Raw genomic sequence first — 23,453 nt, forward strand, 5'->3', positions numbered from 1 at the left:
GTGTTGTGTTGCTGTAGTAGCCTAACCACTGTCATAAAAACATGATAAACTGAGCACATTAGGCCTACTGGGCCCACTAGACAGACTGTGATGTGATCTTAAGCATGAAATATAATATGTGATGTCTGTGGTGGTGAGTTGAATTATTCATCATGAGTTAATCGGCTCAATATTACTACCACAATTTAAATAGATCATCTTTACAAATACAAATACGAATACAAATACAAATTACTTTATTAATCTCCAAAGGGAAATTAATTTGTCTGTCAGCTCATCTACCATTTGCACAATAATTAAAAAGTCTTAGTTACGGCAGTGGGTGTAAAAGATCTTCATCTCTCTGTCCTGCAACGAAGAGAGAGCCTTCCACTGTTACTTCTTCGGTCGGTCCATCAAGGTGATATGAAGTGGATTATTGTTCAGGACCCTCCTCATTGTGTTGTCTCTCCGCCACTATCCCCAGAGAGTCCAAACTTCCTCCCCAGCAGACTGCAGCATACAATAAAACACTTGCTGCCACAGACTGATAAAACATAAACTTGTTATCAAGGTGTACACCTAGATATTTATAGGTTGTCACCACCTCGATGTCCGTGGATGTCCAACATGTTCACTGCTGAAGAGGGCGCTTGGACCTACGTTTGTCTCTGAGGTGTTGTTTGTGTTTGTAATGAGTTTGCTTAAATTGCAGACCATTTGCACTAATTTCTCTCAAAAACATTCATATAATAAAATCCCAAGATCCAAATAGGAGAAATTGTCCATTAAATAACTTGTTCAGCCAGAAGCATCATGCTACTGATGTAAAATTGTCATGTTTTCCTGAAAAGAAATGTGTCCATTTGGGACCCTGAGGATATACTGTAGGCTATATTCATGGGGCCACTCCTCCACCCCCTTGTGCAAAGTAAAAACAGTAGCCTACACATTTGTCACAGTGTGAGTATAAATAGCCTCCTACATATACTCACAAGCTTCTGACATTTTACTATAGGCTCCTTATCCAATAGCCTACAAATTGTGGCAAAAATGGACTTATGTGTATACATTTCAGGTCAAGTTAGTGTTGTAGTCAAGACCACCTAACCTGAGAGATAGCCTAAGTAGAGCTAATTATTGAATTATGTATTGAATTACATGACATAAACTAAAGCCGGTGAGTGACAGAGAGACCTTGAAAATGTGGTCAAAGCAAAGCTGACTTTATTGTGAAGCTAACGGCGTGGTTAGATGATCTCACTCACTCGATGCGACAAACAAAGTGGTCGTTACGTCAGTGAAAGTCAGATTTACGAGGCGCAGTAAAGGCACCACGCGTTGGGATTTTCAAACGGCGCAGTCAGTCGGTCAGGTCGCCGAGACTTCACAGGCAGCAGCAGCTGATGTTTGGGAAACTGTTTTTCTGTCTCCGCCTGTCGCCTGTTGTTGTTTCTCCGCAGGGAGACGATGAAACAACTGATTCGTTAGTCTGAATGTTTAATGCGAAAGTATCGGCGATATTCATCTTCTGAGGGCACCATGATCTGTTTCAGCATTTTTCCCGTTTTCCTGCTCTTCCTCCTCCCGTCGGTCTCCGTGGCCTCTGGTAAGTGACAATAACCACTTTTTCTTGTATTTTTTGTCGCCAGCTCTCGTTTCTGAATGTGTTAAATAAATCACATTGTATCGCTTTATCGCTTCGGGTTTGTTTTGTCCTGTTTTATATTAAAAGAGCGCCGCTCCTCATCACAGCACCGTGGATCCTTGTGTTAGCTCCCCTAGCCGCCGCCGCGCGCTAACAGAGTGGGTGTTTTCCCCGGACCAAACGTGGATTGTTTTATCTGAACGTGTAACGTGTTGTATTGTCGGGCCAAAAGCAAAACAAAAACCAGCAGTGCGGCAGCTGTCTGGGTCTCAGGGGTTGTGTGGGGACAGCACAGCCCGGGTAGAGGTGTGGTATCCTCAGTAGTCGCCTCTGTGTACGCGACCACTGCGGCATAATGGCGAGCAATGGGAGTGTTGCGTTCAAGTCCAGGACACAAGTGGTCTTTCTTTATTTTTTTGTTAGGCTACTTTCTACATTGTAGATTAACACAAGAGACATCACAACTGTGAAGGAACACATGTGGAGTTATGCAGTAAACAAACATGTGTTAAACAAAGCAGAATATGTTTTATAGCTATTAGCCTATAGATTATTTAAAGGAGCCATAATTTGCTGTTATTGACAGTTTTGCAAACCCTGGAGTGGTTGAAGGAGTTCCCAGAGGTGCTGAGGACTTGTTTCGCTGTTTTGCCAACAGCATCCCAGTTGGCTGTTTAGTTCAGGTGATATATAACACATTGGTTTAACACTTTTGTGTTTAGCTACAACATAACTCCATAATGTGTTCCTTCACAGTTTTGATCTCTCAAGTATGAATCCACAATGTAGAAAGGGATAAAAATAAAGAAAAACCATTGACTGAGACAATATGTCCAAACTTTTGACTGGTAGTGCATGTCTAATTGGAAAGTCAAATAAATGTCCATCCAGTCCTGTAGCCCTACTTATTTTCAATATTCCTTATTATTATTATTAGCAGTAGTGGCATGGCGTTGTGTTGCTCTAAGTATTATATGTTGCTGTTTTATCTCCATAATAGTGTGGTCTTTTAACTTTATTGTTATCGTCTGAATGAATGGAAGTCATTAGCATTAATACAGTATCCATTGACCTATGCATCTTGATCACTTTTAAATATAGCCTATGGCCATAACTGACGGTAGAAGATGAGATCATCCATTGAAACATTTTCTACTGTGAGAATATTTGACCCTAGAAGATGATAATGTTGTACAACGCCCACTATAATGTTGTACAAAAAAAAGTCTTTCGCAAGTTCACACGTGGTTGATTGACTAATCTACTGATGAAGACCTCTGTTCCTTTTCTTTATTTCCCCTTTGTAGTTTTCATTATTACACAAGGCGCCTCGGGTTGTGTAAAGGACGGTATGAGTTGTAGGCAGATACATTTATCTGGAGGGGTGGGGGATCCAACCATGCAGAACAGCTGCACTTGCAATTTGCAAAGGTACAAAAAGAAGGTTTATTTTTTTTTGCTCTGTCTGCATTATGTGCATGTAGACATTAATGAGCATTTTGTAAATATTTTGCATTTTGCTTTTATTATTATAATTTGTTTTATTTATTGCACAATGAAACCTGTGGATGTGGATGAAAAATTCCCCAGGGCAATAGTGGAAACAAGATTAGCAGCTTGGGGCGTTTCAGTGTGTTCATGTAATGTCTTATTGTTCTGACCAAACAAACATTTCATCCCAGGCCCGCTCTTTGTTCTCAGAGCTGATGATTTACAGTCGTGCGAGCATAAATGACCACATGGGACACCCATTACCCACTGCTAATGGTCAGGCGCGGATTAATGCACAGGCTGGCCTAGGCTGCAGCCTAGGGGCCCCACGTGTGCAGGGGCCCCGGATTGGCCACACTATTTTAAATTTTCCTAAATATAAACGACAAAAACGACCTCTATTGGCCCATAAAACAAATAAACAATTGATTGGATGGACGTGACCCACATGTTAAATCTATCCAATCCGTTGTATCGGTCACGTCATGTGACATGTCAGTTATTTTTTGATTGACCTGACGTGACGTGACGTCCCTTGACAGAATGACAGCAAAATGACAGAGAGAAAGTATGATAGTGGAGCCTCCAAACGAAAACAGCAACGTTTAAAAGAACAACGCGATGAAGAGCTTTTAAAAAAACTCCCTAAATTAACGGGATATTTCAAGCCTTTGTCTAGTCAAAAAGATGCAGTCGCGGAGGATGAAACACCTAATGAGGCGTCGGGATCCATAGCTGTAGCCGCAGCTAGCTCATCTCCTCGGTAGGCTAATATTTCAGGGGATTTTATGTCAGATGCATATAATGTGGGATCGAGCATGTATTTGGGTTGCATCATCCTTGTCACTCATCATCCAGTGGAAATTGCCCGTTACTTTGCTACACCTCTGCCTGGCCATGTGCATTTGTTGACAACCGAAGCCGTCCAAAAAAATCAATACATGGCCATGTGCATTTGTTTACAACAAAGCCGTCAAAAAATCAATAGATCGAGCTGTGGATACGATGTTACGACGTGTAGGCTATATTGTGTAGTCATAAACAAAATAATACAGATTACGGAGCGTGTTTGTGTTGCTGTGCTGCAGAGAGGACAGCTGGGACACTGGGGGGCGGCGACCAGGTAACTACACTGATGTTACAAGGTTTTCAGACGCCAGGTGGAAGACAGAGAGCCTCGTTCTCACTAGTAACAAGTTACAAGTCATGTAGTTAACAATCACAATTACTCCAAAGCTTTTTAATTGAGGTGAAAATGTAGCAGAGCCACGGGAAAATCCAGCTAGTTCCTCTAAAAAAAAAAGAAGGAAAAAAAAGACTGGGGGGACGCTGCACACTGCACCACTGTGTGAACGACAATAACGGAGAAACAGCGCTATGATGAATGAATGAAATGATATTGCATTGTTGATTGAAACAAAAGCAGAAAAATCTATTCGTGGTGGAAGTAATTCTAATTAATGAATATATGGGGGGGAAAAAACACAAGCAGGTGCAGGTGATATTAATTACTGCCACTACGCCCCCCCCCCCTCCCCCCCAGTGACACGCAGACACACCCCCACAGTCACAGACACACCTCCACACAGACACAGGCCCACAGCCTCTCATACCCGTGATTGAGTGACAAGGATGCAACCCATAGCCTACATGCTCGCTCCCACACACAGGTTAGTTTGTAAGGCTGGTTCTATTTTACAGCTCTAACGTTAGGTATGGTGAACGACCCCACACTGACACCCGTGACCGCAACGATGCAGAGGCTTCAGCACCACAACCATCTCAGTCAGCAGAGGGACACGATCAGGCACCTGAACCAGGCCTCGGTTCATTCAATCGTGGGTCAGTCCCGCCCCGGCCGCCGGCAGATGTGGAGGAAATGCCCGCCCCCTCCTCACCTGTTGCGGCAGAGGAGAGGAGACAAGAGCCCGCAAATACTCCGACCTACAGCCCGGATCCTGGATGTTGGGATAAAATTGATGATAATATGAGGGCATACTGGGTTAAAGTTGGCCCTGAAAATTGTCAAAACAAAGACGCAGACGTCATTAACTCAGAAAGACAACATAAATACCAAAAGAGGTACTTTTCCAAAACTCTCTTTAAAAGGAAACTGGCAAATGGTGAAACTGTGCCAAGACAATGGTTGCTCTACTCCCCTTCAAAAGGCACAGTGTTTTGTTTCGCATGTAAATTATTTGGGAACAGTGATAAGTCTGCCCTGACGGTCCGTGTACGAAGTATAATTCAATTGCGTTGTTCACTTCGAACCATGAGAAATGTCATTTTTAGGGGTATTTCCTATTTCATTGACGTAAGACGTACAACGCAATTCAGCGCACCGAAGTGCCCGCTTGTTCCACAATGGGCCAAAAGAGACTAAACCACTTGTCTTTGATGTCCATTGAACACGATGTTCTCCGGAAATTGGATTTCACTGCTGTCATTAAGGACTTCTCTGCCAGAAAGTCGAGAAAGAAAAAAATTTAAAGATAGGAATCTGAAAAAAATCAAATCTGAATATGTACATATTTTTGCTCTGCTGCTGTTTCATTATTGCTGTTATGCTGTTGCATGGAGCTGCTGCTGTGTTTATTATGCTTTGTTTTATACAGGGTTTGATGTAGCCTATTGCACAGTGGTTTGTGTTTGAGTAGCCTAGTAATAAGGATGTTGTGATTTTGTCTTAGAGGGTGTTCTGTACTGATACAGATGTTATATCTGAACTGTTGTTTTAGAAAAGTGGTAACTTGCAGATGAATTGTGAAAGTAGCCTAGGGAAGTATGTTGCTTTGCTGTTAATGGTTTTGTGGCTGTGGTGGCACAGGTCAAAAGTAACATATATATATTTAGCATGATTTAAAGAGCTACTTATATGCACTGGGCCCTCTGCTTGTTTGTATTTGTGTTTTGTTTGTAATGTTGGATTTCTCATCTAGCTGTGATGTGGTCATTTTGTGGCAACTACTTGAATAAATATAGAGGAAACACTTATGTTTTGGCTGTTTGTGTATGCCAGTTCACCTTAGAATTTCTATGTGGGCCATTTATGGCAATACATTAATTTTCCGGTAAAGCATAAGTAGGGGGGGCCCCACACAAAGAGTAGCCTAGGGGCCCATGACCACCTTAATCCTCCTCTGCTAATGGTAGCCATATATTGGGGGGGAAAAAAGCATAATTTAAGTTTTTGCAACCCGGCCAATTAGCAGTTGGTATGTGTGTGTACGTCTGAAACGTTTGCCACGTCTGAGAATTGCTGCAGCTGAATAAATGAATCATGAGCAGTCTGTCTCTAACTGCACTGCAGATATAATGTGGTCCAGGTCAAGTAAAAGTCACCACACCACTTCACAGAAACATTCCTACCCATGTATTTGTTTATTAATCAATTAATTAATTACCTGGATCCCCATTAGCTGATGCCTGGACAACCAGCTAGTCTTCCTGGGGTCCATAACCAATGGAGCCCCAATAACCATTCGTCTGTATATTGATTTGTTTAAATGTCTCTCTGTATCATTGCAGTTGGGCCTATTCTTATAAACCTGAGGTGAGGCAGCCACAACAGTTTTTTCTGTGTGGTCTCTGTACTGTTTTTCTGCCCTTGTTTCTCATTGCAGTAGTCATGTGCAATTTCCCCAGCACACATGAAGTGAAATTTGTCAGCGGAAGTGAAATCCTGCCAAACCGCTGCTGGTTTCATCTGATGTTGACGCAATTTCGGTGTCCCAAATTGATAGCCAATGGGGCTGCATTCGTTCGTTGCGTTGGCTGTTTAGTTTCCTGTTCGCACGCAGCCTCGACTGCAGTGTAGCATTTCGACTCATGTGATGTGAACGTGACTGTATTTGAGCGCACCTTGAGCTTTTTTGCAGTTTTGCTTTCACATTCATGAAGAGCAATCGAATGAGTCCTAAGCCACCACTGCCCTTTGTTGATCTCAGCGTTACACTAAGAAGGATGCCCCAATTATTAATGGCCAGAAATTCCCAGAATTAAATGAAGAATTGCTCTCTGCATTTGTGCGTATCAGCCAAAGATCCTTTGTGAGAGAAGAACTTCCACTCCGTATGGCGCCGTATGTTGGTGCTCATCTCCCGATTTCATTCAAATTCCATTCATAAAATCTAAAATCAATTCAATTTGATTGACAATTCAGCTTCTCTGAATTTCAACACATGTTATGGCGATTTCAGTTGGACTACTCAATTTTTCTTTTTCTTTTTCGGTGGGGGGGGGGCTGTCTTACACAACTTACACATACTTACATCTGATGAGTAGGCTATGGCTCAACTGTGGTATCAATAATGTGGTTGATCACCTTTTTTTTTACCAAAAAAAATCCCAAAGCTTGCTCGATTTGAAAATTGTATTTGGCTACATTGTGTTTTTTTTTCTTTCCTTTTTTCCTTTTTGACACCGGTTCTCATCGGCAATTGTTACATTTAAATATGTATAGGCTACTTGGCATTCTGGAAACCTGCCTGATTTTGGAGATCCAGTGTTTGTTTGCCATTACTTTTATTATTCCCGCTACGATTGCCGCTGCCCCCCCCCCCCCTCCCCCCAGTCAGAAGTTACGATCGCGCACCCCCCAGCCGTCGAAGCTTCGATTTTGATCGATTTTATGTCTGCGAAGCTTCGATTATCAAAATATGATAATCGGGACAGCCCTAATGACAAGTTAAGTGCACATTATTGGCTAAATCATGAATATATTTCTTGAGGTACAAAAACATCATTATAGAACAAAAGACCCAGTCTCACAGCGATGTCTCATAGTGAAGTATTGCAATCTTGTAGTGTGGCAATAGGGTATTGTTAGTACATTTGGTTAGGTTTGGTAACTTAAATCTAAAGCCTTGTGGGTAAGATTCTGGGAATATCACCCCCACAAATCCACAGGACCTTTTTGAAGAGGCAACAATTAGACAGGCAAATGCCATTTTACTGTAACAGATAGTTCTCATGTGTTGTAGTGAATATGCTCTTCTGAAGTCTGGGAAGAGATATAGGCTTCCTTTGTGCAGACACAATCGATACAAACACTATGGAAATGAAGGTATACGTATGACTCAAGCTATGGATACAGGCGAGTGAATGGATTAAAGCAGAAGTGAGTGATATATTTGTGTTAATATAAGTCTTAAATAGTTATATCTTCCGACAGCAATCACTTACATAGAGTGTTTGGACCGAAACACGGGTCTGTCAGTCACTCTGCTCTGCTCTGAGCCGAAGAGAAAACATTTATCGTATCCTACAGTTTTTATCCAATGAGGAGAGAGAACGGCATGCAGGGCTGTGTGTGCAGCCAAGGAACGCCGTGAATGTGGTGACGTAGCGACGAGGACTGTTATGGTGCGTTCAAGGAAACTCGTATTTTTCCGACCGTGAAGTGGTACCAGTTCGATCTGGTACGAGTTCACCGGTCGGAAGTTACGAGTGGCCGTTATAGTGACTTTCACCGGTAAAACAGGTCGGAAAAACACGAGTGGGTTGCCTGGAACGCTACAAAGTCGTAAGTTGTGACTTGAAGCTGTAATTTACGATTTCAAAAGCCTGCCTGGAACGCAGCATTAGCGAAAATGACCGGATCACTCACTTCTGCTTTAATGTACCGTAGCCTATGTTATGAGGTTATTGGTGGAGACCAATAAAGTAACCTCAACCTTAACCTTACATGTTGACGTTTTATGACCGTTTTCGTCAGTGTGTCTGCTTGACAATCCAATTTCAAGTCTGATTTACAAACATGGAATTACCTGCCGTTGTCGACCAAGATATTTGTATGTCTTCCAGTGTCTGCCTATATTCCTCCCCAAATCCTTTTTTACAGCTATAAAGAATATTATCTCATCACTCATCTGGGCTCGTAAACGGCCAGTCTCAATGGCTACTACTGGGCAGCCAGCGTGCATGAGAATGATAATATCTTGACTTACTTTCCCTCAATCCAGTTGGTGCCAGAGTGATTCAGCCTCCTGCTCCTCGTCAAGTTTTACCTGTAATCCGGTTGTTGTTGGAACGCAAGAAATTTGGGCACAAATAAGACGCCACTTTGGATGGCTCACTCTTCCTCTAGCATCTCCCACCACCTGATTATTCAGCAAAGATCGATTGCAAGCTTTAACCAATTAATCTCTACCTTTCTAATGTACATAAATCAGACTTTTTTCGGTACTTCCGGCTGCGGGACTTTGCAAAAACGCACACTACGTCATTACCACATAAACTGTACCAACACCCAGCAGCATAGACATCACTCTCACAGCTAAAACGCTACCAAAGGGCCAGACCTCCTATCTGTATAATTTACTTCCTTCAGCCACTGAATCTGTTTTAGATAAGATTGAGACTCCAATTGACTTTGTCTGAGGCCTTCGGGTAGGGGCTATAACTTGTCACCCAGCTGCGCTAGACTCTCTAACACAATTTAAGGTCTTCTCAGGTTACACTAAAGAGAAAATCCAGACAAATTTGATGGGAAATGTAGTAGATGCTCACAGACTGATGCAACCATACCACAGGTTTTGGTCATCATGACCCAAGTTGTCTGAATTCTGGCAACTATTCTTCAAAACAATTTCAGATATATTGGGGCATAAATCTAATTACAGTACATTTAATGATCAGCACTAGCACTTTTACTTATTATTATATTTTTAATTATGTATTACTGTGTGTATAACTATATGTATATGTGTACATTATTTAACATTTGTTTTATTTATTTATAACACTTTAATCGTACAAGAGGACCACGGGTCTGGGGTTATCGTAACTTATGATGATATAACTTTGATAAATAAAAGTTATTAAAATGAAAAAGAATTTAAATAAGATAAGTGTGATGAACAGCATCAAAACTTTGTCTTCTTAGGTTCTTAATACAACATCTATTGCACGACCGCCCGTCCTGGGTGAGAGATTCCTCCTCTGTTGCTCACCCTGAGGTTTCTCCCGTCTTTTTTCCCTGTTAATGGGAGTTTTTCCTCAAGCGATGTGAAGGCCTAATGGCAGAGGATGTTGTGTTATGCCCCTTGAGACAAACTGTTTGTAAAAATAGACTTTGCCTCTGGTGATAAAACGGGTAATACCTATGTAGACTGACAGCACCTTAACAAATAAATAAAAATTGATCTCAATGTGACTTTATGATTGAGTGATAGATAAAAAAAATAGAAGAAACCCAAAGTCGGGTAACCAAACTGACTGTATCCTGTGTGTTGTTGGTTAGAGAGGGTCCTGCGGGCAGATGTCTGTGGACCCCTGGTACTGTATGTGACTCACGCTGTGTACTTTGTACTTTGATCTTTCCACTGTGGCTTTCACAAGTGTGTTGTACGGTGGGTGAAGGGCGTTGACAGCTCGTCACGGTTGGGAGACCGCTGGCAACTGACTGCCAACGAGCAGGACGTTGTTGATGTATGAGTCTTGTTCTTCGGCGGCGACTCGGGCACTTGGATTGTTCGATTTGGTTTGTAGATGTTAAGGAAATCCCTGATGCCTGGAAACACAATCACATGATGAGTCACTGTGTGAACTGCGTCTAGTGCAGGGCACCTTGTTGGGTTTTACTGGGGCTTTCCTGCAAAACTTACACTGTCACTCTGTATTTGCTTTCATTTCAAGGCTTCCATTAAAGAGCCACTCAGTAGTTCTTCACACTGCTTGTTTGGAGAAGTAAATCGGACATCCGAAAGCTCAGCACTTTATATTAAAGGTCAGTAACACTTTAGATTAGGAAACACATATTCCCCATTAACTAGGTGCTTATTATATAAGTGGCTTACTAGCTCCTTATTAGTAATTATTAAGCATGTATGAACACCTTATTCTACATAGCCTTATTCTACCTCTATTACACCATGAATTAAGATTTTTCCTGATATTAACTTCTAATTATTGCTTATTCATTGTAAATTAATGCTATACTAATTCAGAGTGATAAAGGAAGAATTACTGTTCTTGTGCTACTGCCCCTGTACAAGGCCCCAATAACCCACTGGTTATTCACATCATTATTCAGAAACAACAATGCATTGATTTACAATGAATAAGTGATAATTAGGAGTTAATATCAGGAAAAATCTTAATTCATGGTGTAATAGAGGTAGAATAAAGCTATGTAGAATACGTGCTTGATAATTACTAATAAGGAGCTAGTAAGCTACTTATATAAGCACCTAGTTAATGGTGAATGTGTGTTCCCTAATCTAAAGTATTACCTCGAGGTCAGCATCAAACTAGAGGGCTGCAAGTTTGACCTTTGCTGCGGGTGGAAACAGGCAGCTGCGGGATTGGGATGAAGCCCAGCGAGTTAACAAAGGAAATTGAAAAGAAGCTCAAAAAGCAAGGAGAGTCTGACACGTGGAGAAGTTTCTCAATTGTTTGTGACAAAGATATTAATATCCTATAATAGCCGTGTTTTCTCGAGCGGGACAATAGGAGACACAACATCAATGCATCTCTACTATTGTGTGGGCATAAATTCTCAAGAGTTTTGCGGGTGCGGGTGGAAAACAGTCCGGCGCAGGCCTCTATATCAAACCTTAAACCCTTGTCCCGAGCAGATAGAGCTGACGGACATAATCTGTTGGCATAATCAAACAATTGTTTAAGTTTTTCAGGCAAAACATATCAAATGTTACCAGATTCCCCACTTCAAATCTGTGAAGACGGTGCTTTTGAATTGTAAAAATAACAAAAATCAAAATGTCACCAGGTTTAGGAGAGAGAGCTGACGTCAACTGGGGATGCAGCTTTTATTCCTAATCAATTGAATATGCTGATTATTTTCTCACTGAAAACTGTTTGGCTTGAAGACATTTCAGGAAAAAGGAGTGTCAAAAAAAATCTGATAAAATCCTCATTTATGTGAGTCACTGACTGATTATCTCTGCAATAAAGAACAAGTTGCACCCAGTTAAACCCAGCCCATCATCGTTAGTGACCTCGGCAGCCAACCGCACACCGTTTACCAGAAGTCACTTTATTTCTTCTTCACCGCTCCACAACAGTAGCTGCACAGCCCAGCTTCCTGTGAGGGCTCCTGGCTGATTTGGTATCGGTGCAGGAACAAGTCAGTTCATCGGCACATTCTCCTTCTTTGTCTTTTCCCTGCACAAGAGTCAATCTCACTCACTCACTGCTGACACTATGTTCAAGATTTTTTTTTTCTTTCTGTCTGTCAATCTGCTGAAGTAGTTTTTTTAGACACTTGGGAACAGAAACTTGTTTGAGTCACAACTTGAAACTTTTCCCAGGCATTCAAGCGCCTCAATTGTTGTTAATTCTCGATCATCATCTTTTTTTTTTCTTGTTTGTGTGTGCACTGATCTGTTTCAGGGTCAGTCATGTGAAGTATATTTTCTGTTTTGAGGTGAAACACCTGTCTATGATGGGTGCATTGAAGGTCAAGGATTTCGGGCTGTATTTCTTTACCCACTGCGCGTAGGTAGGTACAGTAGGTACAGTAGGTACGGGGCTCTGAGGTGCAGGAGGGGCCTCCTTCAGGAGAAGCCGGATCCTCCTCAGTCATCACATCCCTCATCAGCAGACCCTGCTGAGTGCAGCCAGAACTGTTTATGTGTGTATTGTTATTGGGTTGTTAGATCTGTTGCTGTTGTTAGTTTTTCTTTTTGTCAAAGAAGTGTGATGCCGTTAAAAAGATTTTCCCATGGGGACAATAAAAGTCAAAAAGTGAGTTATTGAATATGAGTTGGTATAGACCGGTCTTTATTGTTTTTTACACTCATGGCCAAAAATATTGGCATCCCTGCACATTTTTTTTCAGACAATGCCCCTCGTCTCCCTGAAAATCATTGCAACTAAAAATGTTTTGGTGTTCCGAAGTGTAATTTCTTTGGTTTGCAATGGAACAAAAACAAGACCCCCACCTACTCCCAAAACACAGAACTCCAAAAATGGACTGGACAAGGTTATCTGCTTTTCAAAACTGAAAGAAATCATTGGATTTCAAGCATGTGATGCTCCTTTGAGTTGTATTTGTGGCATTTAAGGCAGAAATTGGGGCCGGGTCCAGGCTATCTTTTGGCAAATTTAGGCAAATTCTGAGCAACAAACAGGAGAATAGGATGACAGGACAGTTGACCTTATAATGTTCAATTTGCATCAATTGAGGATTGAACCCGCAACTTCTAGAACCAAAAACCGTTGTCTATAACACTGAGCTAATTGGCAAGTGGCAGTTCAACAGTGGCTTCACAAATTGAGTAAGTCATTCACTGTCGTGCAGGCAGATTTGAAACCACTGTAAAAAGAAAAGTTGGTTTTTGAGGTAAAATTCTCTTCTATCTATTTTGTACATTTGTTTCACAAAGACTGTTTTGTATTTTGATGTGTTATCATCAACTCCCTCCTTGGGTCTTGAACCCACATCCCCTGACACCTAGAACCAGCTCCTAACTCACTGAGCTAATTGTCTGGAAGTGAGACCTGCTGTGTAGTTTCTCAAATAGATTCAGGGAGTCAGTGCCCGGGCAGCTGTTGTAGAGGCAGATTTCAAAAATGGTAAAAATGTCAGAAATTCTGTTAAGTAAACAAAGATCTGATAAAACATAAATTGCATCTGGACAGCATGGAAATGTTGGTGATTTGTTTTTAATGACAGGTGTTTTGCTTCACAAGAGAACCGCCACTCTAACATTGACTGCAGTTGTTCCCATGAGAGCAGAATTCAAAATGTTCTAGAAAATGACATATGTTTACAGTACTGTTTACAGTCAAACGTTTTCATGCACTGTAGACTCAATTTTTGATAAATCAAAAATCTGAGAAACAAGTTTTGTGGAGTACGGTCTGGAGATGCTCTCTAGCAAGTTTGGTGTCAATTGAGCAAAAATTGTGGGAGGAGATACATTTTAAAAGTTTTACAGACAGTTATTGAAAAAAAACAGAGTGATGGATTTCATAATTTGTAATGAGTTTAAGTGGACAAAGGTTTTAGCAGTATCTGGGCTACATTGTGGTGAAGTTTCAAAACGGTAGCATGTACCGTTGGTTTGGTAGGAATTTTAAAAGTTTTTAGATTTAAACGTTTATTGTGCCCCCCCCCCCCCCCCCCCCCCATGTCCTTGGAATTGAGTGAATCTGGCACGGGACTGGACCTTTGTGAAAATTCAGCCATGGGAAGTATGACTTCCTCGGAAGAAGTAGAAAGAAGAAAGAAGAATTCAATAGAATACAATAGGGTCCGGGGCCGGGCTGCCTGACCCTAGAAAGCAGATGCCAATATTGTTGTGCCACGACTGTGTGTGTGTCTCTGCTGCTCGCCTGCTGTGGAAAACCTCTGTACCGAGGTAATGGACCAAACCTGTGTTACCTCAGCCTTGGTGGACAAATGGAGAATGGTTTCCATTACATTTTGGGAAGATCTGGATCATTTACTATGAAATTTTATGAAAGATGTAAGTAAACCCGCCAAAGGTCACGGAACAAGATCATAGTGATCTGAAGTCCTCGTGAATGTAACATCAGGAAACCTTTGAGGCACTTTTGACACAACTGTGACCTCACAAAACATGATTTTTGGCCATACTCTAGTGATGACACAGTTGAACAGAAATGTGTGTCAGGAAAAAATGTTTGTTTCATATCCAAACACATTATTCAGTGCTGCATCTCAGGAAGGTTAAACTGTGGCCGACCGTGTTTCCTGTAACTGAGCTGTAGTTTTTAGTTGGGTCCGGTGTGTATTGTTTGATTCTGACCTTGGCAGAGTGTCCGTGTGTTTTTTTTTAACTTTTGTCTTTTATCGTTTCACATGTTTCTTTGTCTGTGTAAACTTGATGTTAAGTTGGCGCCTGTGTCTCAACCATCCTGCCTGTCGTTCCTGTTTTCTTCCTCTTTCACCTGAAGCATTTAGAAGTTACTGTCAGAGACTGTGGTTGAGCCGAATTCTCTTCCTGACTCAAAGTACAAAGATCCTCCGCGTCAACGAAACTGCTCTTTGATCTTCCCTTAGCTGCAAAGTCGATCAAAGAAAATGAAAGTATAAAAGTACAGTATAGAATAACACATTTCAGCAGCGAGACACAACTGAGTGTAAACTTATCACACCTTGGAGCTACAATCTGGTTACATAATTGCTTTATTGCACATTATTACTATACAACACGCCGTTGGTGCTACTGTTCCCACGTGGATGTTATACAGTAGATGTGTAAAATAACAGTTTCTCTCGGCACCTGTGTTGTATGCGTTTTGCTTTGACACCCTGCTGTTGCATCCGGTCTAACAGATTTAATGATTAAGTTTTTACTGCAGCGCTCGGGAAAGTTTTCAGTCATTTACAACATTGACCTCTTTTTTTTTTTTTTTTTAGTAAAACCCTGATAACATCTGCTCGCTCTCTTCCTGCCTCTGGTTCTCTGTTTTGCCAAGAAGGCGTAAATTTATCTCTTGTTTTTGCTGCTGCTCCGTCTTTTTGCATGATGGCACAACCTGCTTCCCCTCGAGTAAACTTCGAAGTGTTCACAGTGTTTCCTCATTTTCCTCACATAGCGGCTCTTGACATTTTGGAGCTGATTGACTAATATGATTTCAACAACTTAGATTGTGGATGCATAAATGTAAAGGGAACTGTTAAAATGTGATTTTGATGTATTAAAAGTAACACTGATGGTGGGATCTTGCTGTGAAACTAGTAGCCAGTAAATGTACTCTGCACTCTGCAGTATTTATTCATTCCTTCACAGATGGGATTCAATTGTTAAAACCTGTTTTCTCACAGGCCTTGAGGATATTCAGCGTGAGATTTTTCTTTTTTTTCACACAGGTTGAGTTCCCAAAAATATCTCCTATACTTGACAGAAGCCGGCATGGAAATAGAAATGGTTAAACAATGCGGTTTAATGTGTGAACGTGTGTGAGTGTATGTGTGAGCCTGGAGCTACCTTGTGGTGACAACCCTCAGCCACCGACTTCACTGTTGCGGTTATCACTTCTTTTACCGTACATGTGCAGCTATCTCAGATTTTTTTTTTTTTTTCATTTTCACTTTTCTCACCTCCAGGTATGATTATAACCTCTGCGTTTGTGGGTGTGTGGGTGTGTTTATCACGTGTGTGCATGTAAATGTTAGCGCTCAGAGGAAATGAAACTGAAATCTATGGACTTTTTTTTTCTCAAGGTGTATGATAATAACAGTTTTGGGTGTGTCACAGATTCATTTGAAAGCAGAATTGAAGCCTTTATTGTCTTCTTTATTGAAGTTTAAACTGCTACACCAATGTCGAGTTTCACATTTTTAGGAGTTTTTTACTTTGTGTTTTGTGCCTGCAGATGAATCACTGGTGTGTGTCTGTTTGTACTTGTGGTACGGACTAGTACATGACCACAGTTAACTGCGCTATTATGACGCACGTCTGCTTCCCGCTACAAGAGTAAAAAGGTTAGGTCAGGCTTGTGCAAACCTGCACTGAGCACACACAACCAACCATGTAGTATCTGCGATGCTAATCAGTGCTGTTAGAAATCATGTCATGTTGCTGCAGTTAAACAAAGCTGCACCCCACAGCACTCGTATGAGGATTATAGTTACTAAAGAGATAAAAGGGAAAGCGCTATCTGTCACTTTTTGTTTTTCTGCTTTCGCCTCAGTGGAGTGGAGGAAGTGGGTGTATACTGATGGGAAGTGTCCACTTCGAGTCTGAGCCAGAAAAAACATTTAAGAAACTTTCTGGTAGAATTAATTAGATTTGCAGTTCGTCCCATCCATTAAAACTGCAGCTCCATAAATCATCTCGATGTCAGCAACGGCAACATATTCTTATCTGCTGGAAGACTGATGGGCCCTGGTGAGGATGGGAAAACACATCAGTGTCGACTGTCTACGTGTCGAGACACAGTTTTCATGCAGTGGCGCCCTCTAGTGGCAGGAGAGACTCAAACTCCTCAACAAGAGAAGCAGTGTGTGGGCTGAGAAGAGTCTGTAAATGATCCAGATGTTAATGAAGGCTCTTCTTTACACAGGGATGGAGTGGGGTTACACAACCCCAAATACACAGTTGAATGCCTTAGTTACTGCCATCTTGACACCTGTCTGTCCTTTTTTTTTCCACAGTGGAGCCACCGACGAACGTCACCCTCCGCTGCCACAACTTGAAGAACATCCTGCAGTGGGATTACGGCAACCTCCTGCCTGGCATTAAGTTCAAGGTCAACATCCAGCCATATGCGGGGTGTGTTTCAGTTTCTCTCCACACAGTATCAACCAGTTATCTGGCCTTATTTCAGAGAAATATCTAAAAAGACGGTCTCTTCTCAGAGTGTATACAGTACGTTAAACTTTAAAGAATATTAAAGCTTTCAGTTGTCAAAATATTCAGTCTGATTGTCCATAGTTAACCATGTTTAATCTCAGTTTTTAGATAAAGATTTATTTCAAGTGTTAGATAATGGATAACAGGCGTCCTTTATAGTATAAAAGTGTAACTCTATTATACATTAACCAAAAACAATTACAATTTTTGTCCAGAAACCCTCAAAAGCCTCACTGCATTTGACATTGAAAAAAAAGAAACTCATGACGGCTTCAATCAAGTTGTAATTGTTAGCAGAGACGGTTCAGCTTGTAACTGTGAGCTGGTCGGCCCAAAAACTGAAATACGTGCATTAATTTGCAGGAACACATAATTAATTAATTAATTTTGAAAGCCCTTATAAATATGTATTCTATAACTGAATAAAGGTTCAGACCGGAGACGCAGGATCATTTAGTCCTTAGTGTTGGTCTAAAGCCAAGCAGAGGTCACAGGCTCATCACCTTCTCTTGTCAAAACCCTTTCTTTTCATTTGTTTCTCCAGTACCGCTCAGGTGGTTATGGTGGATCCACCAGAGCAACAAGTCGACATCTCTTTCCTCAGAGACTCATACAACCGTTATTTGGTTGATGTCACTGCTGTGGTTGGTCAGAATGAGTCTGAGTGCGCTCCCGCAGACGGACTCTCCTTCAGCTACAACCAGGACTCTCTAACAACTCAGATATGTGAGTAGTGACGGCACTATTCCCCAAAATAACCATAAAAACTTTTTAACTCTAAAATGGACAGTTCAACATTTTGGCAAATTGGCCCATTGGCTAATTTCTTGGTTTCCCTCATCAAACTCATCAGATACACAATCCAACAACTCCAAAACGCTCTGGTGGACAAGTTGTGACCTGCAAATTCACCACACTATGAGATAATAACGGAAAGTTGTTTTTGAGGTAAATTCATGCAAAACTGCTGATGCACGTTTCTGTCGGGGGCAGTTTTTCATCAAGCAGTCTCTGTATTTACCTCCAACAACTCTGTCTCGTAATGTTCTGTTATTATCTCTTAGCGTGGTGAATGTGCAGGTCGCAACTTGTCCACCAGAGCGTTTTGGAGTTGTTGGATTGTGTATTTGATGAGTTTGATGAGGGAAACCAAGAAATCCCATGAGCCTCCGTAGCGTAGCTCTGAGCAGCTCACGGCTCTGCTCCACCGTTCTAAAAACAGCTTGCACCGACAATTAAAGGTAACGAACCTACTGCTAAAACTATAGGGATTATGGCAATGGGCCTATTTGCCAAAACGTTGAACTATCCCTTTAAATCAGATGGCACAGCTATGTTGCATGTTCCACTAATACACTGCAAATCTACTACAAATCCCAAAATGCACAGCAAGTGCATTGTGGGAACAAACACATGTAAATACTGTATCACCTCATGTTGATGTTGGTTTCCAGGTTCTCTGGACCTCCCACCTGTTAACGCCACCATGCAGCCAGATGGCCACATCCTGCTCATCTTCGACCACCCCTGGCTGTTGTACCACCAGCCGACGGAGGACAGCCCCAAACCAAAAAGACACAAGAAAAGCAACAACGTGCAGGCAGTAAAAGAGCTACCAGAGTTCAAATACGACATCCTGGTGGTCGAAGCACAGGTGAGGCAGCACAGAAACAGAAACACAGCTCTATATGTAGTGATTTTATTTTGCAGTAGAAGTGCACCATATGCTCTCATATGAGCTCAGTATTTACTGCAGTTATTTGTTGTGTGTGCAGAAGAAGGAGCCCAAGGCCCATTGTAGGAAGGACGTGTGCCATAAGGAGGTGCCAGTGGACAACGTACAGGAGAAACACTGTGTCAACATCACCGGGGAGTTGAAAAACATGGCCGTTAAATCCACACGACTGTACTGCGCTGAACCACTTGGGCCACCGGAGCCAAACAGTATGTATATTTGTTGCAGATTGAAAGCACAGCCTGTCATATTCTGAGATATAAAGTTTTATTGTAAACATTTATGGGCCTTTTCAATACCTTTGACCCAAAAAGATGAAAAACAAACTAAATAAAAACAACAGATACTGCAGCACACAGGAAAGAGCTCACATTCAGTGGCGTTATTGTAAACATAGTAATCTTGTAAGTAAATGGTCCAGGACACTGTTGCATCTCTGATCCAATTAAGTTTAGAGGTTTAAATGTATAAATACAAAATAAATAAATGTTGGTAATGAAAAATGCCATTTCTGTTGTCATACATTTATATATTGTATATTTTGGAGAGGAACGTCCTCCACCAATAGCAGTAGACCATTAGCTACTTTTCTATCTTGGTGCTGCTGTTGGTTTGGTTAAGGAGGTTTTCTAGCAAGTGTGATGGCGTGAAGATTTCATAGGAATAATTTCCTTCTTTCTTGAAAGAGAAATGTTTAAAGAAATCAATGTATAAATTCAGAAAGAAATGGATAAATATGTAAATTATGCCAAAATACAGAAATAAACAAATGAAGATAGAAATCAAATTTTATATCACCAAAAGGAATTTGGTTAGGCATTAAACACATCTGTGTTTACTTGCATATATAAGCAGGGATCTGATCAATGCACTTACAGCTCTCCACTTGTCTTAATTTACTGTGTTTAAATGAACTAACTTTTACATTTCCTTCATCCAGTTTACCTCTACATCGTGATCGGCGCGTTGGTCTGCGCCGTTCTTCTCCTTCTCATGTTCTTCGTTTACAAAAAGAAAACCAGAGCCTCCAGTCCTGTCCCTAAAGCTATAGTACGTTCACTCGACCACATCAGTGTTTATGTGATGAGCTTTGTTCAATATATACATTAAATAGATACATTTCATTCACAGCACCAACCTAACGCTCGTTGCACTTTGTGTCTTTTAGTCAATCACCAGCAACAGGTCGCAGGGCCCAGTCCAACCGACTCTAGAGACGTGGAGCGTGGTCACGCCGGAGCCTTCCTCTCCCACGCCACTACTCCCTCTGGACAACGAATTCCCAACCACGCATATCACCGCCGACCAACCTGTGTTCCGCGAACGCATCGGTTTGGGTAAAAACAAGGAAGAAATCGTGGAGGAAGAGCCCCTGAATGATGACAGTGACGCGTACATGGACGGCCACCACATGGAGGACGAGGAGAGGATACATAGTCCCAGCGGTTCCTCCTCCGGTTACGAGACGCGTCCGGTTGTTGTCGACTTGGGGAACGACGAACTGGCCGAGGGTTACCGCATTCGCAACCTGTGAACATTGTGGCACGTTGAGCAAACGGGGCTCTCATCGTCATTTACACTTACCGGTATGTGTGTTCACATTGAGTAAAAGCAACATAACAGGTTGAATTGAGCTTCAAGAAACAGAAGCGCTAAAAATTATTATATTATAATTAGATACAAAAGAGCTGATGTACAGTAATCTGACACCTTAACAATGACACCTTTGCTTGCAAACAGTACCAGGGATACAACTACATCACACTGGTAACTACAATTCAGAAAAGCCATGTGCAGGGCGTCATGACCGGGATTTCACTGTTACAAAGGAGTCGAGGAGCAGTGCGACCTCAGAGCCACAACACGCTCCTCAATGGTTTCATTTCATTTTTACATTTTGTATCTTCATTTGTAAATAAGATTCAGTTTGTGTCGGCTGACTCCCTCTGTATCTTCAGGGGAAAACATTTCTGTTTGTTTTGCAGTGTGGTTTAGATCAGTTTTGTTCTTACAGAGATTTTTATGTTGTAAAAAAGAAGGGGTTACACGTGTAGATATTCTTTGTTTGTAAATATTATTTCTTAATCACTGGCTACTGACCCCTGTCTGTAAAAAGAGAGAGGAAAAGAAAGAATGTGCTCCGTCCTCTCATTTTAATCACAATGTGACATTATATGACTGTTACAGTATGTGAGCAATTAAAAATCGGAGGCATTAGATGAATGAAATGATCTTTGCCATTGAGCCCATAGGGATCAGCATCAGGTGGAAGAAAAACAGAAGATGCCTTTAATGTACTTTTTTTTTTTTTTTTTTAATGAACAATGCTTGCCAAAGAAATCAAGAAGCCAGTGCACTACTGCAGCTCAGTGAGATATGTTGAATAATGTGTTCAGTTCAGTTCAGTTCAGTTTAGTTCAGTTTTATTTATATCCCGAGGGAAATTGGATTTGCAGCAAGCATTACAAACAGCATCCAGGACATCGACATGTCACTAGCCACAACATAGTGCAGTAATACATAAAAAAAAAACAGTACGAATAATAAAAACATACTACTAGTACTACTAATAAATTACTGTTGATAATAATAATACATAATGCTCTGCGCATAGTAAAAATGTGAACAGTCTACACAATGCATTAAAGTGCATAGTGCTGCAAGAATTGAAAAAAAACAATAAAAAAAACACTTTGATACCCAAGTGCATTTAAGTGCAGAGGCCTGAGAGTCGACTGATAACTGTGTCCTTCAGTGAGGGCTTGTTGATTTAGCTACGTGATCGATTGCTGAGTTTCGAGCTTCCATAGCCAATGGGCTTAATGCACAGCTCCACTACTTCCTGAAATAAGCCAGCTAATTTATTTCCTGTCTTACATTATTGGACAAACTGATTAATCCAGGTGTGCCTGGCCATTGTTGTGAGGTCAGACACACCTGGATTAATCAGTTGGTCCAATAATGTAAGACAGGAAATAAATTAGCTGGCTTATTTCAGGAAGTAGTGGAGCTGTGCATAAAGCCCATTGGGCATCATTTATATACATAACCCATAACCTATATATATATATTCAGTATGCATCTGCATGCACGCCAGCTGTTATATCTTAACCTGCAGGTCTTTGCAATGTTTTTCTTGCACTATTTGGATTCTTTAGTCTGTGCCTTATTTTCTAATAAAGTGAAAATGGTCTACACACTAAAAGTAAAGTGAGCAGACAACAAATTACAGAGATGGAGTGTGTGTGTGTGTGTGTGTGTGTGTGATTGTGTGTGAGAGTGTGAGTTGCAGAATGAGCTTTACACTGACTGTTTGTGATTGATAAGAGGCTAAAATCTTTGCACAGTTCTGTATTAAGTGATGTTTTTATTTTTTTAGATAATCTTTATTGTAATTTAGTTGCTGTAAATTTGCACATACAGTAAGTGTACTTGTGTGTCACTGCTAACTTGTTAAATGTCTCCTGTTTCCTGCTCTCCCTGTTCAATAAATAAACTCTTGACAGAGTTGATGTATGTGAAATGCTGCTAATTAAGAAAAGGGAAGTTGGTATTTCGGTGTAGTTAAGCAGACAAATTACAGCCGGGACCATTTAAATTATTACGAGAGATTGTGTCATGTGGTGTTAAGGGAAGAAACACACATGCCGTGATGTTTCATGACATTTGAGCAATCGATGTTGGTTCCTCTAAAACCAGTAATTTGAGCGAAGGGGACCTCTTTTTGAGTGTGTCCTTTAACATAGATGCCTGTTAGTTATGTTTCCTTCCTCTTCGTGGTGTGTTGTGTAGGTGTAAGGCGATAACACACTTCACTATTGGGTGCAGATCCTCTGCTTGTTCTTGGTAAATACTAAAAGAGCTCAGAACTTCCGGTAATCCACAGCATTTTTTTTTTTTGATACCAACTGGTACAAATGAAACCACACACATTGGTTTGTTCTGTGATGTTGTCCCAGCACTTTCTGCTTTTTAGATGTTTAATTACAGAAAGTGTTTGAAACCCTGTGATTCTGAAAGTGTAGTGAATATAATATATGATTCCTGTTTTTACTGGGGACTTTATAATGTCAACATTAAAGGGATAGTTCAACCTTTTTGGCAAATTGGCCCATTGCCATAATCCCTATAGTTTTAGGAGTAGTTTCATTATCTTTAATTGTCGGTGCAAGCTATTTTTAGAACGGCGGAGCAGAGCCGCGAGCTGCTCAGAGCTACGCTACAGTAGCTAATGGGATTTCATTAAACATTGTAACAATTACTTACAGCTGTTTTTAAACATTTAACAACTAGCCTATTTTTAGCTTTA

At 41.1% G+C, this 23,453-nt stretch overlaps 1 protein-coding gene across 2 annotated transcripts; it reads left to right on the plus strand.

The window, feature by feature from the left end:
- Positions 1–1,348: 1,348 nt before the first annotated feature.
- On the plus strand, positions 1,349–22,645 carry ifngr1l (interferon gamma receptor 1-like). 2 transcript variants are annotated; one of them, XR_014596005.1, is made up of 8 exons: positions 1,349–1,588; positions 17,211–17,328; positions 17,954–18,135; positions 18,864–19,063; positions 19,185–19,353; positions 20,085–20,194; positions 20,313–21,937; positions 22,147–22,645. XR_014596005.1 is itself a non-coding variant. In XM_083988743.1 (7 exons), exons 1-7 carry the CDS (start codon positions 1,483–1,485, stop codon positions 20,676–20,678), a joined length of 1,251 nt encoding a protein of 416 aa, XP_083844869.1. In that variant the 5' UTR covers positions 1,349–1,482; the 3' UTR covers positions 20,679–22,645. The 2 variants fall into 2 exon arrangements, 1 of the variants encoding a protein (XP_083844869.1); XM_083988743.1 differs by having other exon boundaries at positions 20,313–22,645.
- Positions 22,646–23,453: the final 808 nt, after the last annotated feature.

Source organism: Trachurus trachurus (assembly GCF_905171665.1).
Source record: "Trachurus trachurus genome assembly, chromosome: 15".
NCBI classification, from domain to species: domain Eukaryota; kingdom Metazoa; phylum Chordata; class Actinopteri; order Carangiformes; family Carangidae; genus Trachurus; species Trachurus trachurus.